Raw genomic sequence first — 14,301 nt, 5'->3', positions numbered from 1 at the left:
AAGCATGAAGCGTTCGTTTCTAACTTGGTTTTGTTCTAAAGGGTTGTCTTAACTCACTGCGAGTGTTTGGCGGACCGCTGCAGCTAGTCTCCCACGCACAAGCGCTGTGTTCGCGCAACACGTAAGCTCAACATGTAAGAACGCCCTCAGTTTCAACTTCTGAAGGTAGAAACAACTAGCATCCGTTCATTTCATGCTCAAAGGAGTCGTGCAAGTACTGACTGTCGTGACTTCATTCATAGTCCTGCACGTGCATAGCGTTAACGGCTCCAGACGGGCTCGTGAGTATCGCCCTCGTTTTAAATTTGTCTTCGTTCCGCAATATGGCCTTAATTTATTTGTCTCCAATATCTTTCTATACATCGCCTTCCTCCTCACAAATGCAGCTGCCGTTGGGGTCCTCGGCCGCGGGTGGCAGCCGCCTTAGCAGCCATCAATTCCAGTCCCAACCACCCATGCTCGTCGTAGCATGTCTGTAGCTAGGTGGCTTATATTTTGTGGACTCTTTAGATTGAAAGAGCCCCAATAGCTTTAGAAGAAAAGACTGTGTGTCGCTTTGCGACGTGGGGCTTCCCCCCGACGCGTCTGAGCATTGCTGAGGAGCTTGCTGCTGTTTACTTGATTGACGGAGCGAGGCTTATCCTCACGTCCAATCCTACAGATCCCCCTCCCTCCCAACAACGCATCACTTCTAAGCCTTTTGGGGTAGGTGGAAGCAGCATACGTGGTGCAGCATTCCCTCCGGAGTTCCCTTAGACCCTCAGGGTCGAGCTTGGTGAAGATACCTTCCTCAAGGTTCCAGAGGAGAGGGCTGTGACGACGATGATGGCCTCAATGAGTGCAGAAGAGCTGGCTGAACAGCCTTTCTCCTCACGCGTATGGGCGAGCGTGGGCCGCGTCAGCAGCACGTACTTGAATAGATCTATTTTATATCTGAAGACTCGTTGGCTTGCATTTTTCGCATGTCTTGCTTTCTACATCGTTCGCGTGTATCTGTTAGCTGGATTTTTTGTAGTGAGCTACGGACTGGGCATATACCTGTTGAATCTCCTCATTGGCTTCATCTCGCCACAGGTGGACCCGGAGACAGACGAGTATGTTTTACCTGTCCGTGGAGGTGGTGGCGCGCAGGGTGATGCAGGGGAATTTCGCCCCTTCTTGCGCCAAGTCCCTGAGTTTAAAGCGTGGGTTTCGGGGATGCGAGCTTTGCTTATCGCTATCGGCATGACATTTTTCCAAGTCTTCGACTTGCCTGTCTTCTGGCCCATCCTGCTGATCTACTTCATACTCCTCTTTATTCTTACCATGAAGCAGCAAGTAAAGAGAATGATAAAGTACAAGTACCTTCCTTTCTCGTGGGGCAAGCAAACCTACGGCGACATAACCCGCGGCGGCAACAGCGCAGGGCAGAACTACAGCCCTACCAAAGCATCTGCCACCTCTACAGCTACGGCCCCTTCCTACGTGTCTCATGAACACTTCGCAGCGACTTACGTCCTCCGATGATTCCAAAATGGTGTCATGAACACATTTGCAAAGCGTAGAGGCTCCGCGACAAAATTATGTATCCCTCAGTGCATACAGCCGTAAGCGAGGAGTACGCAGATTAAAGGATGACCTTTTAGAGGCATCCTTTGCAAGCAGACGCTTTGGTTCCTTTCATACAGCATGCACCGCAGCGCCGTCTGCCTCTCAGAGCCGCTGTCTTGTTAGGAGCGGACAAGGAAACGGCTGGATCATGCTGCTTCTCTACTGAGGCCATGTGCATGAAGACCTTGTTTGGCGGGAGGGCGGCACGCAAGAGAAGCTAGCCCTCAGTCACACTACTCTGTCGCATCTGACAGACCTCAACAAACAAACTTTACCTATCACGGAGACTGCTGACAGCCAAAGAGTGTCCTCCAGGCAGCTCGTAGCCTTCACGTAGCTGCCTCTTCAACACTCATGCTGAAATTGTGTCCATCGCCTTCTTGTCCTTAAAACTGAGGCCTTTGTTGAACACAACTACAAAACCGATACAGAAGGGAGAGTGTAACTAAGCGCAGTGGAAGTGTGTCGGGAACGGGCCTAATCAGATTTGATACATGCGCACGATGGGGGCGAGAGAGTGAACATATAAGCCAGCATATTAATTGCTGGGAACTGCTGTACCAAAGCATGTGTTTCCCCTGAATCACACATAGAGGTTCTGCGTACTAGACAGCATGAAAGCAGCCACAAAAGGCGCTGGCAGCCTGCTGGTCCACCTGCGCACCAAGTGGTTGCCCTGTGAGAACTCCGCGGGAATTGCTTAACCGTCTTTTCAAACCATGTTCCCTTAAGAGGTAGCCATCTTCGGGCAGCTGCAACACTAAGAAGCATCATTGGGGTCTGCTGCTGAGTTCGAGGATATGGAAGTGCATCTCGTCGCCGTCATTGCTTCAAGCGTAAACACGGTGGGGACCTGCCCGCAGCAGTGAACGGGAGCTCGCACTGAGCACGTGAGTATGCTGCAGATCTTTACCATGGGCGAAAGCACGCTGCAACCTCTACAGTTAGGTATGCCGCAAGGGGCACTCTTTTGCAGCAGCTAACCTAGGGACTTTGCCAACCTGCTTGCGAGAGAGTAGAAGAAGTGGGAACAGTCCCGACGCACCTTACGTGCTGTCTTAAAACTCTGAGGAAACTTCGACTAATAGCTTGCACGCGTGAGTCGAAGAGCTCGCTACATTGTAGCGAGCTCTTCGGAAATCTGTGCACAACACGAGGGGAACCGGTGTCCCCCATCAGCATCGACATGACACAGCTGCTGGCAACCTAGCTGACACTGTTACGGCTGTTCTTGAGTCCAAATGAACAGCTTTGCTCCAGTTAGCAACAGGAGTCGTACAAGCTAAGTAAGCAGCGAAGTGCATGGGGCCACATCAGCACAGGAGCATGCTGACGTTGAAGTGCTCCTACCTACATCGTAGCGTCGGAACTTCTTTCGCCAAGAGTGATGCCGTTTTGGTGGGGCACTAAAAGATGTCTGGGAGATGCCTTGAAAAACTGGCGCAGTTAGGTAGGCGTCCAAATATAACACTGTGCTCGTAGAGACTCCCAGGAGAGAAGTGGTTCACTAGAGGGAAAGCCACACATGGCTGTGAGGAAATCAAGGAATATTTAGTTTCCGAGACGTTCAGTTGACAATGCGGACTCGGTCTAAAGCAGAATACACCGTGCAGTTTTCATTTTCCAGGGTTCAACGCGGCGAAGATGCGGTTCTCCGATTTCGTCGAGCTTAGCAGTTCCCCAGGATAACGAGCGCTGCAAGAAACCACGGTGCAGAATATGCGATCCCACGAAGTGTATCAAGAGGGTTGCCGCGATTTTGCTTGGCCTTTGTTTATGCGCTCTCTGCGCATCAAGTTACTTGAACCGTCTTGCTGTAAGGCAAAGTACTGCTCAGAACAGCATGTGGCCCCAATAGAAAGGCTCCCAGCACTGGAAGAGCCCACGGTGCTAAGGATATGACCCCATGAAGTATTTCGGCACATGCAGCATATCGACCTGATAATTTGTACCACTCCTGCACTTCTGGGAGTCCTTCTTCGAAAAACTAGAAAGGCCCTTACATGCTACCAATAGCAATTCAGGCCCACAAAGACAGGGAAAATGACGCTGGACATGCGTGGAGGAAAAGGTGCTCGCCGGTATTGTCCCAGGCAGCACGACCTGCATTCTAGGGTACACCGAGCCTGTACAAACTACACTCGGGATATGCCCGGCCTGTACGACTTAAATTCGGGACATTCCAGGCCTCTTGAGAACAACTTCTCTCGTTATCCTTACTGTGTCTTCGCTACTGCCGTGCAGCCCACCATACCTGCGGGCATTTACAAGTGTGAACTGGGCTAGCCCGCACCGCTCTTAAAGTCGCGATAGGTCTTCAGTGCGCTCTTAAAGTCGCGCACTAAAAACTTATCCATAAAGCCACACCTCTCGGCACCATATTGTAAGCTCTTTGAACTCACCTAGTGGGGAGCCCTTCAAAATTTGGCAAGCGTGATGCGTCTCCCGTAAGTTTTGTTACGCATGACGTTACTGAGTGAATTCCCTTGGACTCATAGATCCAAAGTAAGCATAGAGAGAAGTCTCTTTGTTGCACAAACATGATCCTACTTCCTAGTACATCCGATCTGATGCATAGCATGGGCTGCCGAAGGTGAACACACGCAATTGTGGGGAGCGTCCGTCTGGCCTCTGCGACAATGAGCTAGTAACAAGCAACCAGCCAGACTGACTGGCGATCACATGGACGTCAAGATGGCGGGGCCATAGATCAACATTCGCCGTTGCTTCCCTCCCATTTACAACCCTCTTAGCTACTGAACGTGACGTTCCATAGCTGTTTTGCTTTCTCATCTGTGCTGCTTCTTCCACTAATAACCCCCGCTCTGCTATCTACAGCGAATCAAAAATGTGCTTTATAGTTTTCAACTCGCCCTACGACAAGACTTTCATCTCACAATGTACCGAGTATCTGCCTCCTCGGAATTCGCAGACGGGAAGTTTTTACACCCTGAAATGCATACAGAAATGTGCGTCGGCTTGTAGAGCAACGCGAGGCGTTTCGCGCTGCGTCTGTTCTACGACATGCCACAACGCAGCAGCAGTACGACAAAGATCTGTTCTAGCTGCTGCTGCTGTTGCATCTTGTTATCGGGGGGCGTCGCTAAGCGGGCAGAGGAAGACTGGCCACTGCTGCACGCGATTCCCCCAACACTTTAATGCCCATCAGCATTCTATGAACTCTGGAGAAACGCACGCTCTGAACTGCATGAGGGACCAAGCTGGGGCACTTTTACAAGCCGCATGATTCACTTGGCAGCTGGTTGCATGCACTGTCCCTTCTCAAGCCTCCTGCTGGAATACGTTGAACACCAAACTGGAAGAGATCCAAGTGCGATAATGCATACGACAAAACTCATGTACGATTATGCTCAACAACAATAAAAGCAGTGGCGGCTGCGGTTGGATGATTCGGGATCACCCGTTATACAAGAACTGCGACCTCTAGATCATACCTTGAACTTCTACAGCAACTGTTTCGTCAATAATTAGTTTAGCTACGACTCTGCGAATAATCAGCGTTTAGTCACAGCTGCGGTTCACTGCAGCAGCCCGCATGCAACGGGCACAACCGACCCAGCTGCGCCTTGGCCCCTGTATCAACGTATCATGCAGCAAGTACTACTTTCCCTGTACACAAATCTGAGAACTAGACTCTTAAGGAAAAGAGGAAAGTAGGACAGGAGTGGCGGAAAAGCCATCGTCAACATCGGACAATAGTACCACGCGTACTCACCTTGCCCACGCCACACGGCCAGCCTTCTACTGGTCACTGCATGAAGCCCCTCTGTTGATTCAGACCAAGAGAAAAGGATTACACTCTCTGTTAAGAACTATTGCCGTCCTTGTCTGCATCACATTCAACCCTCTGGCGCAACAGGCGTTACTGATCAGCTCCTCACTGTTTTTCAGTTTAGAGGGGGTCTCGTGCAGCTGCTGCTGTTTGTGCGTTTTCCACTTGACGGATCCTTCGGTGAACAGGTTAAGGCGCTTTCCGCTGCAGTCCGACGCCAGAATGGCGCCTGCAGTTGCGAGCAATTGCAAGTGCTAGAGCCGCACTGGCGCGTCAGAAGAAGCATTCAATGCACTTAGAAATGACCGCAAGAACCTCCGGCCTTGCTGCGCTGTAGCGGCAGCAGCACGGCAGCAGCAGTTGCTGCAGCCGTGCGCGTTAGAAGGGGACAGGCTTCTGTAGCCTTCAACAGACGAGGACAGCGCGCACAGCGGTGTCACCATGCCAGTTTCAGGTACTGGCTTCTCGTTGGGGTCTGCTCCATCAGACGGTGGGGCGAATGCAGGAGCAGACCCCCAGCGTGGGGCTCCTGGTGGTGTTGGGGCATCCCTCGCAAGGCACGTAAAGCGGAAGCTCGCGGGTCTTCTAGATGGCTGGCGCCGCGCAAAGAGTTTTCGACTGTTTCTGGAACCGGTTGATGTCGAGCAGATGGAGTGTCCTACATACTACGATATCATAAAATATCCAATGGACCTGCGCACCATGGAGGTATCGGCAGGCTACAAATCGTGATACAACGAATTCAACAACTAGCCGACACTACCATATTTGGCCTTATTTGATTCTCTAGATCATTGATTTTGACGCTGCAGGTTTCATATGTGCGCGTTGGTTCGTCGGGTATGCAGGCAAAACTTGAGAGAGACGAATACAGAAGCGAGGAGGCTTTCATCTCTGACCTGCTGCTAATCTTCCGCAACTGCCGCACGTCAGCTAGTGCTACTTACGGCAGTCCCTAATTGTAGCTGAAGCTGCATATCTGCTTTCGGTTGCAGGGAGAGGTGCCGAAACTTTGGGAAGTCCAAGATCCCTAGGGATTTAAGAGTACACAGCACAGGGTTCTGAAGAGACCAGGCCCTTGACAAGCCTAGCGGTTTCGGTGCACTCTGTGTATGTGCAGATTCAACGATGAGTCAACACCAGCTGGGCAGTTTGTACTGCGTTTGTGCGCTGAGGCGGAGACACGGAGCCTTGAGGATCTCAAGAAGGCGTACAAGGATTCGAAGGTATATGCCTGCTGGGACTGATGCTGATGCCTTGCTTCTGCTGCCTGTGCTAGCTGCACTATTCCTACTGTTAAATCGAATGGTGCTGCTGTATCTGGGTTTCTACTTAGACTCCTGCTGTTACTGTAATGGCTTTAGTCTTGGGGAGGGCTGTGAGCCGTTTTAAAACCTCGAATTATATTAACCGTGATTCTGCACGCTCTGCTGCTGCTGGAATATGCCTGCGCAGCTGTGGGCAGCACTTGAGCAGCAGTTTTCTCACGGAAAGCAGAAGGCGGGGCCTCGGAACAAAAGCGGGGGATCATCGAAGCGCGCTGCTTCTGGGATATCGTCGGTGCCCGATGTTTCGCTACCAGCAACGGGAGTTCTTGCCGCTGCAGCGGCGGCTCCGAATTGTTCAGGTGCTGCTGACTTCCAACACCAGCAGCCGAGCTCTGAGGGAGCGGGTGGTGACGTGGCGGGGGCTTCTCCAACGGTTCCTTATATAGGCGGACTCGCGTACATGAGAAATTCGACTGCACCACAGGACGGTGCTTCAGCTTCAGAGGGCACTTTGTCAAAAGGGGTCGAGGGATTCTGTGTTGCTCCTGAGAAGGCTTCAGAGGCCCCAGCCGCTTCTGTTCTTGCTGGTATCTCTCCTTCCAGAGAGCTGCTTACCCCTGCAGCATCAGGGGCTCACATTGGTGCTGCGTATGCCTGGCACGGAGATGTGGGGGGTCAAACAGGACAAGGTGCGTTCTTAGCGTGCTAGTCCTGGTGGACTTTGGCTTTGGCGGTAGTCTGGGACGACATTGTAGGCCAGCAACTTAATAAACCTGCTGACTCTTCGCGAGCCATCTATTGTGGAGCGGTTGCTCTTGCGTCCTTCATTCCCTTTTCTGCTGCTGTCACTGCTGTGGCTGCGCCTGAACCTGCAGGGATCATAGATGTGGACAACTCTTCGACGGGGAAAAGCTGGTACATCTACTGCAGAGACAATGTACGCTTTCTACCGCGCATCATTGCAAGATTCTGGACTTCATTTGAGCATTTTGTTGTGCGGAGGTTTTCTGTTGCTTGAAGGTCCAAGCGGCTCTAGAAGCAGTAATACCTAGCGTGTCGTACTCTCGTTCTAATATTCCGCTCACGGCGAACGTCAGGCTGAACAGGCGTAGCTGTTTTCCGTGTCTATTTGTGCCTCTGTCTACGTAATGTTAGCCGTGGTTTCTTTATCTTTCCTTGCAGTGTGTCCACGTTTGCCAGCCGGCGCGTGGCATCTTTCTGTACTTCCTTTCATCTGGATACCTGCCCGTGCCAACTTGTATAGCCCTTCCTGTTGCCTTTGCTGTTATTGCTAACGCATGCGTTGCTGCTTATGTTTGTTCGCTGCGTCACAAGTGCCTCTGCTGCTGCTGCTTCCGTGGGGTTTTTGTCAGATCCTGAGGCCCCTAAAGGGAGATCGTTACGCTTATCTCTTCCTCACTCCAGTTTTGGACAGCCCCGAGCTTCCTGACGCGGTCAAGACCTCGTATAAATCTGTCATTGCTAGACCAATGGACTACGGCACCATCTGGGTATGCCACAGCTGCCGCGGCAACAGCAGATAGGTTGCAGCCCACAGGAAGCTTCCGCAGCAGCATGGAGATGGGAAAACGAAGGGTATTTTAACTTTTGAAACACCAGGGTTCTGGTGGAAATAAGTCTTGTCGTTCCTGTCGTGTTAAGATGGTTTTCCCACCCACCACTGTACACTTCCCCCACCACTGTACACTTTGCAGACCAAACTGACTGCCCGAGACTATCGCCATCCGGTGGAATTTTTCGAAGACATGTTCCTGGTACGCAGCAACAGCTTCAGTAACATTAGCAAACGTAGCAGTTGCGGCGGAGGAAATAGGGGCCTTGAACAGTAGGGCAGACAAACGGTTCGCTTCTTGGCAGCCTCCACGACACTCTCGTTGCATTCTTCACATCATTTGCATTCGTCACATCACATTTGCCCCCAGTCCTCATATATCGACGGTTTTGCGGTTGCTTTTATAACTGCAACAGGTGTACTCTAATTGCATGGCCTTCAATCCCCCGAACGACCAGCAGTGTGGTTGGTTGCATCGTGTGGCGGAGAAAAGCCGGGATAAGTTCATGGAGAGGTAAACCCTAGTTCTGCTAAGCAATTCCTCGTTGCTTTTTTGTTGACGCTACGCATCATGGGTATGTGGCTCAGACGATTTCGGTGCTGCATGCTTTTTTACTCAGATGGCGCCGATGGGTCGTCCGTATTTGGCGCGCCTTTGCTCAGCACAACGCAGCAGGGGCAGCAGCGGCACCGCCTGTGCTACAGCATGCAGAGGCAGCAGCAGCCGCAGCAGCAGTGGAAGCAGAGCCTTCCATCGCTGCAGCATTGGCAGCTGCCAGGGCTGAACTTTTGGAGAGGCGAAACCACCAATCAACAGCACTCTCGCCACCAAATCCACAAGAACTGCAGCACCCTAACCTGCACCACCCACAACTGCAACACCACAAGATGCAGCACCAGCAGCGAGGCTCGGATGAGCCACATGACGCTGCAGCAATGGCAGCAAATGCAGCCGCCGCCGCGAAGGATCCGAAGTACAGGCATGTGCACTTTCAGACATACTGCTTGATGATGCAGTTGTTGCAGGTGCCACTGTTGGCGGTGTAGCATTTGTTACTGTTGACGACTCTGTAGTGGAGTACTCGCTGCTATGTACGCTTGCAGAGCACTTGTCGTTGACCTTCTGGGTGAGGATGCGCTAGAAGATGCAAGCAACAGCTCTGTGGACAGGGGAGCAACTCAAGAAACATTGCAGCAGCAGCTGCAACAGCTGCAACAGCAGCAGCAGCTTCTGCAGCACGAGCATTTACAGCTGCAGCAGCAGCAACGCGAGATGCAGGAAAAAGAGCAAGCCATGACGCGCGCATCTGGAGCAGGAGATGGGCCTCTTCACTCTGACGGCCCTGGCAGTGTTGGGCTCAGTGGCCCCACCAACTTGCACCAGCAGCAGGCAAATGATATGACGGGGGTTGTTCCTGAGACTTCTGTTTATCATGCGGCTGGCGATGGTGCTTTTCGGGGAGAGTTTGCAATGCAACACAGTCACGTGAAGCAACTGGGTGGAGACGCAGGCGTGCCCACAGCAGACGTTGCCGCCGCAGCCACAGACAGCAAAAAGCACAAGAGTAAGAAGCACAAGCATCAAAAATATTCACACCGAGGCAACCCTCAGCTGCAACAGCAGCAGAAGATCGCGGAGCTACAGCATGAAGTCTCTGACGCCTACCAGTTTCCTTCCTCCGCTGAGCTGACGGCCATTCAGTCGGCTGATCCTCCCGCTATTCAGGCGAAGCTCGCGACGGTAGCAGTGGTGGGAGAAACCGCGGCAGGCGCATGCTCTGCGACAACTCTAGGTGGGACTCGAGGCATAGATGCTTCGTCGGTCGCGCTGAACAGTGCTGAGACCCCGCCTGGGCCGTCGGTAGCATCCGCTGTTTCAGTAAATGCTTCGTCCCTGTATTCCGAAATTACAGCCCAACAAATAGCAGAAGCTGCACCAGCAGGAGATAATGCAGCGGTTTCAACAGGGGATACTGCGGGTGGCTCTCTTCTGCCCGTCCGCTCACTGGGAGACTCGCCGAGACTTTCTGATATCATTGAAGCCCCGCCAGCAGAGATTTTAGAGGCGATGGGTATGAAAGATATGTCAGCTGCTCCGCCTTGTGCTGCTGCTGCTTCCCCTGCTCCTGTTTCTGCTCCTCCTGCGATTCCTGTTGCTGCTCCTTTAGCTGCTGATGATGTAACCCATGGGGCGCTTCCTCCGTCGGCCGCTCCTGCTGCTGCTGTGCCTCTGGGGCCTTGGCTGACAGGAATGGTACTGCCGCAGTTGCCAACGAATTCAGACAGTGCTGCAATCGCAGCAGGAACAACAGCATGTGCAGGAGGTGCTGCGGGTGTGAGTCCCCTGCTACTGCCGCCGCCACTGGAAGGGGTGGTAGACATGCACGACATGCAAAACGGAGCAGCGTTGCACTATCTTGAGCAGCAACAGCAGCAACGAACCCGGGACGATTTGCTGCCAGCAAAGCTTCGCATAGTGGTAGAATCAACACGCAAGAAGGTTCCTCCTCCCAAGCTCCTGTTGCTGCCCTGGAGGGGCAGGGGCCAGGGGCCAGTACCTCAGGGGTATACGGTGAGTTGTGCTCCTGAGACGCTTCCTACCTCTAAGTTAGGTGCAAAAGCACCAGCAAAACTGCAAGGACTTGCATCTTCTGTCTAGACCGCCGCTGTACTTGTAGCTCTCCACTGTGTTTCCTGCGCTGCTGACCTGCTTGCAGCATCGGCGGTCTAACGCATACTCAGGTCTCTCAAGCGCCGCTGCTGCCACAGCGTCGGCTGTGTCTACACCAGCAGGGCCGACACGGGCGACAGACTCATCGGATGCGAGCGTCAAGAGAGAAGCAACGCAAGGGGAATCTGCATCAACAGATACAGAAGTTGTATTAGCAGGAGCAGAGTTGTCTTGGCCAGCGGCGGCTACTTTCTGCGATACAGGCAGCATTAGCATGAAACGGCGCCCGAAGCTGACACTGCGGCTCAGCAACTGTAGCAGAACTAGCAGGAAACGGCAAGCATTGGGGAGCAGTGATATTCTAGCCCAGGCTTTTTTCATGGGAGAAGGGGGCCAACAGCCAGTGGAGACCCTTGAAGACATTTCATCGGACAGCTTGGGAACAGGTACAGCAACAGGCACAAAGCCAGCAATGTTTGTCGCTGCAGGACATACGGGCGAGGAAGAAACGCCCGCGTGTAAGATCACAGGAACACAGGCAGAGGCGACCCTTGCTGTAGCAGAATCAGCGGCAGCAGCAGCAGCAGCAGCGACAGCGGCTCAGGACAACGCTGCATGCGTGTTGGAATTGATGTGCCGCGTGGGGCAGCTGCCTGAATGGCTGGAGGTGCACGAAGTCCTTGCCGGGTAGGGCTTGGCTGCAGGTATCCTATTGTCGCCCCTGGCGATGGAGCATCATAGCAGCTGTTGCATCGAAGCCCAAGACTGTATGCTGCCTGGTGCGGGGACAGGGTTCTCACTGTTTGTCCTGTTTTGCTCAGACTGCAGCATTGTGGCTTCGCACGCCATACTCTAACCCGGTGCTGCAGAAACTGGGCTGCTGGCGAGAACAGGAATAGCAATAGCAGAACCCACAACTACTTAGAGACTGAGCTGTGGCTGCAGCAACAAACTGTCCGCATCCAGCCCATGGGACCCTTGACAGAAATTTTAGGAGATGCCGCAGGTGGCAGTTGCCCTGTCTCCGTATCGGTGCTGCGTTTTGTCACACTCAGCAACTCTGCTGCTGCTGCCGTTATTCCCGTACTGCTGCACCTGAGGCTTCATGAAGCAGATGCAGCAGCTGCAGTCCTAGCAACAAAGGGAGAGTATCTTGTTGCACCATGCATCCAGCTAGCAGCAGCATCGGCAGCAGCAGCAGGAGATACAGGGGATCCGACAACACTTTCACCCACCCTTGGTACCGCTGCTTCGAATGATAGGGCAGAGTCAAATTCGCGTTGCTGCTGCTCTGACATTCACGGTTGGCAACAGAATAGAGGGTCTTTGATTACTGGACGCCGTCTTTTTAGCTTGGAGCGCCAGATTATCAGGTGCGGATTGATGTTACTGTCTTTTCACTACGAGAAGACGTGTGCCGGAGCAGCGGGTGCCGCTTTTCCCTCTGCCTTGAGCCGAACACGCTTGCAAGTAGTTGTGTGGCATAGAATTCCTGTTTGCAGTGGATTTTGAGGCTCTGAGAAACTGATGACTGGCGCTGTTGCTGCGGCGGTTTATGTCAGGAGCCTTCCCAGGCGCCTTATGGAGGAGCTGCAGCAGGAGAGGCAAAAACATGAGTTACATACAAGGCTCCTCTCTGGTGAACGATGGAGGCAGGGACTCAGGAGTTCCCTCGCACATGCACTGGGGAAAAGACTTGTGGAGCTGTTGCTGCGGGCGGCTGTATCAGCGGATATACAGGCTAACTGCAACCGCAGCACCAGCAACGGCACCCACAAGAGCGGCAGGAATGAATGCCTGTCTGAAGAGCTCAAGTTCATTGAGGTATGCTACTGCGTTGGCTTTATTCACCATGTCAGCACGTGCTCTTGACGCGAATGCATTTTCAGAGGGGGCCGCTGCTGCTGCCGCACAAGCGCACTGCTGCTGCCAACAGGCGCTCAGCTTACAGCTCCATGAATCTATGGAATTTGTTGCTCCGGCTGCGTCTTCTTCTGCAGGACCTTAATCTGTGGGTAGCGGCCCTGCCCACGGAGCTGTTGATTCCTCTGCAGCAACCGCATCATCAGCGGCAGCGCATGCTCCGGCTTCCTGCTTTCGATGTTCTTTTCTTACACGCGGAGCCTTTGGGTCTCGTTACTCTTTCGAGGCCCCCTGCCACTAGCAGCTGCACGGCTTCTCGAATGGAAAGGGACGCCACTGCTGCTAGTGATTCTGTGAATAAGGTTGATGTTGGACACTGCCACAGCACAGACGGGTGCCACCCAGGGTTGAATCCCATTGGGCGTATCGGGCGTCTAAAAGTACAAGCGCACCAGAAAACAGCATGTTGGGACTTGCATGTCGACAAAACGTGTAGAAATCACGACAGTGACTGCTGTTGGTGCTGTTGCTTAATGAAGGATGCCGCAGTGCAGCTTAATGCTACTCCATTGCAAGTGGCGCTGTGCTTAGGGTGAGCCTTCCCCACAGCTTACACAGCTTACATATGCAGTTCATTCTTCATGTGCTTAGCCCTGCGAGTTGGATCAGCAGTGTCTAAACGTGGGAGGGAAACATGCGCATAGCTTGTTGGGCACTTTGACAGACGAACTGCTGCCAGTCTGCTGTTTGATATATATTTTCTTGAAGTACAAATGCGCCCCTGTGGTTGACGGGTGCATACTTGACTAAATTCCGCGTTGCTATAAACTAACTTATGCGCAACCAAGGCATTACCAGGTTTTCGCAGGTTGATGCCCTGTGGAAACGTAGCGTTGCCGACTTGAAGGCCTGCCGCCAGTAGGGGCTAGGTTACTACACCACATGACTACTACAGCGTGACTGAGAAATGTATCAAGAGCATAGATAGTAATCGGAGAAAACGTCATAAAGTGCGTGGCATAAAGGCCGCTTAAGTCGCCGACCTATCATAGGTTTGTTGGAGACAGCAGCGGTCCCTTGGAAAGACCACTAAGAGGTCCGTTTTGGGGCTGCGTTGTGGGCTAGTGCTGACCACACAATGTCTGTCATTAATCTGTGCATAGGAAAGCGTGCCACAAAGGCAGCGGAGCACTTACTGCGAAAACCTGGAAGCGTTGAATGTTGAGTCAGGGACGTTTTCACCAATATCGGGGCACAAACACTGCTGTAGCAGCTGCGGGGCATATGCCTCCACTAGAGCATGGCATGACGAAAGTGAGAGGTGTCACAGCCGCTGCCACACGAAGAAGCTGGTAACGTGAGAACCGTGCTCGATATAGCAGAAACGCAGTCTACGTAGAGGGCTTCAATAAGGCGATACTGTCGTGCGCTGGACCTGCCCAAACGATACAAGCGCGAACACGGACTGGAGGAATAAAGCATGGGACGCTCGTACATTTCTCCGTTACTTGGCGTGCAGTCCTTACTGAACAGGTTGCAGCAA

At 52.8% G+C, this 14,301-nt stretch overlaps 2 protein-coding genes across 2 annotated transcripts; both read left to right on the top strand.

Moving 5' to 3' along the window:
- Nucleotides 1–822: 822 nt before the first annotated feature.
- On the top strand, nucleotides 823–1,506 carry ENH_00020550 (RER1 protein, putative; the record flags this gene model as incomplete). Its single annotated transcript, XM_013584457.1, has 1 exon — nucleotides 823–1,506. The coding sequence occupies one exon, from the start codon at nucleotides 823–825 to the stop codon at nucleotides 1,504–1,506; it is 684 nt and encodes a 227-aa protein (XP_013439911.1).
- A 4,318-nt stretch (nucleotides 1,507–5,824) lies between these two features.
- On the top strand, nucleotides 5,825–13,354 carry ENH_00020540 (bromodomain-containing protein, putative; the record flags this gene model as incomplete). Its single annotated transcript, XM_013584456.1, has 14 exons — nucleotides 5,825–6,091; nucleotides 6,232–6,311; nucleotides 6,504–6,609; nucleotides 6,839–7,340; nucleotides 7,527–7,588; nucleotides 8,025–8,162; nucleotides 8,367–8,426; nucleotides 8,641–8,738; nucleotides 8,845–9,198; nucleotides 9,329–10,796; nucleotides 10,942–11,582; nucleotides 11,717–12,268; nucleotides 12,458–12,719; nucleotides 12,896–13,354. 14 exons carry the CDS (start codon nucleotides 5,825–5,827, stop codon nucleotides 13,352–13,354), a joined length of 5,049 nt encoding a protein of 1,682 aa, XP_013439910.1.
- Nucleotides 13,355–14,301: the final 947 nt, after the last annotated feature.

The sequence above is a fragment of the Eimeria necatrix genome, genomic scaffold (genome assembly GCF_000499385.1).
Source record: "Eimeria necatrix Houghton genomic scaffold, Enh_scaff16, whole genome shotgun sequence".
NCBI lineage: Eukaryota > Apicomplexa > Conoidasida > Eucoccidiorida > Eimeriidae > Eimeria > Eimeria necatrix.
Note: the sequence above shows the minus strand (reverse complement) of the source record. Positions and strands in the feature narration are given on the sequence as shown.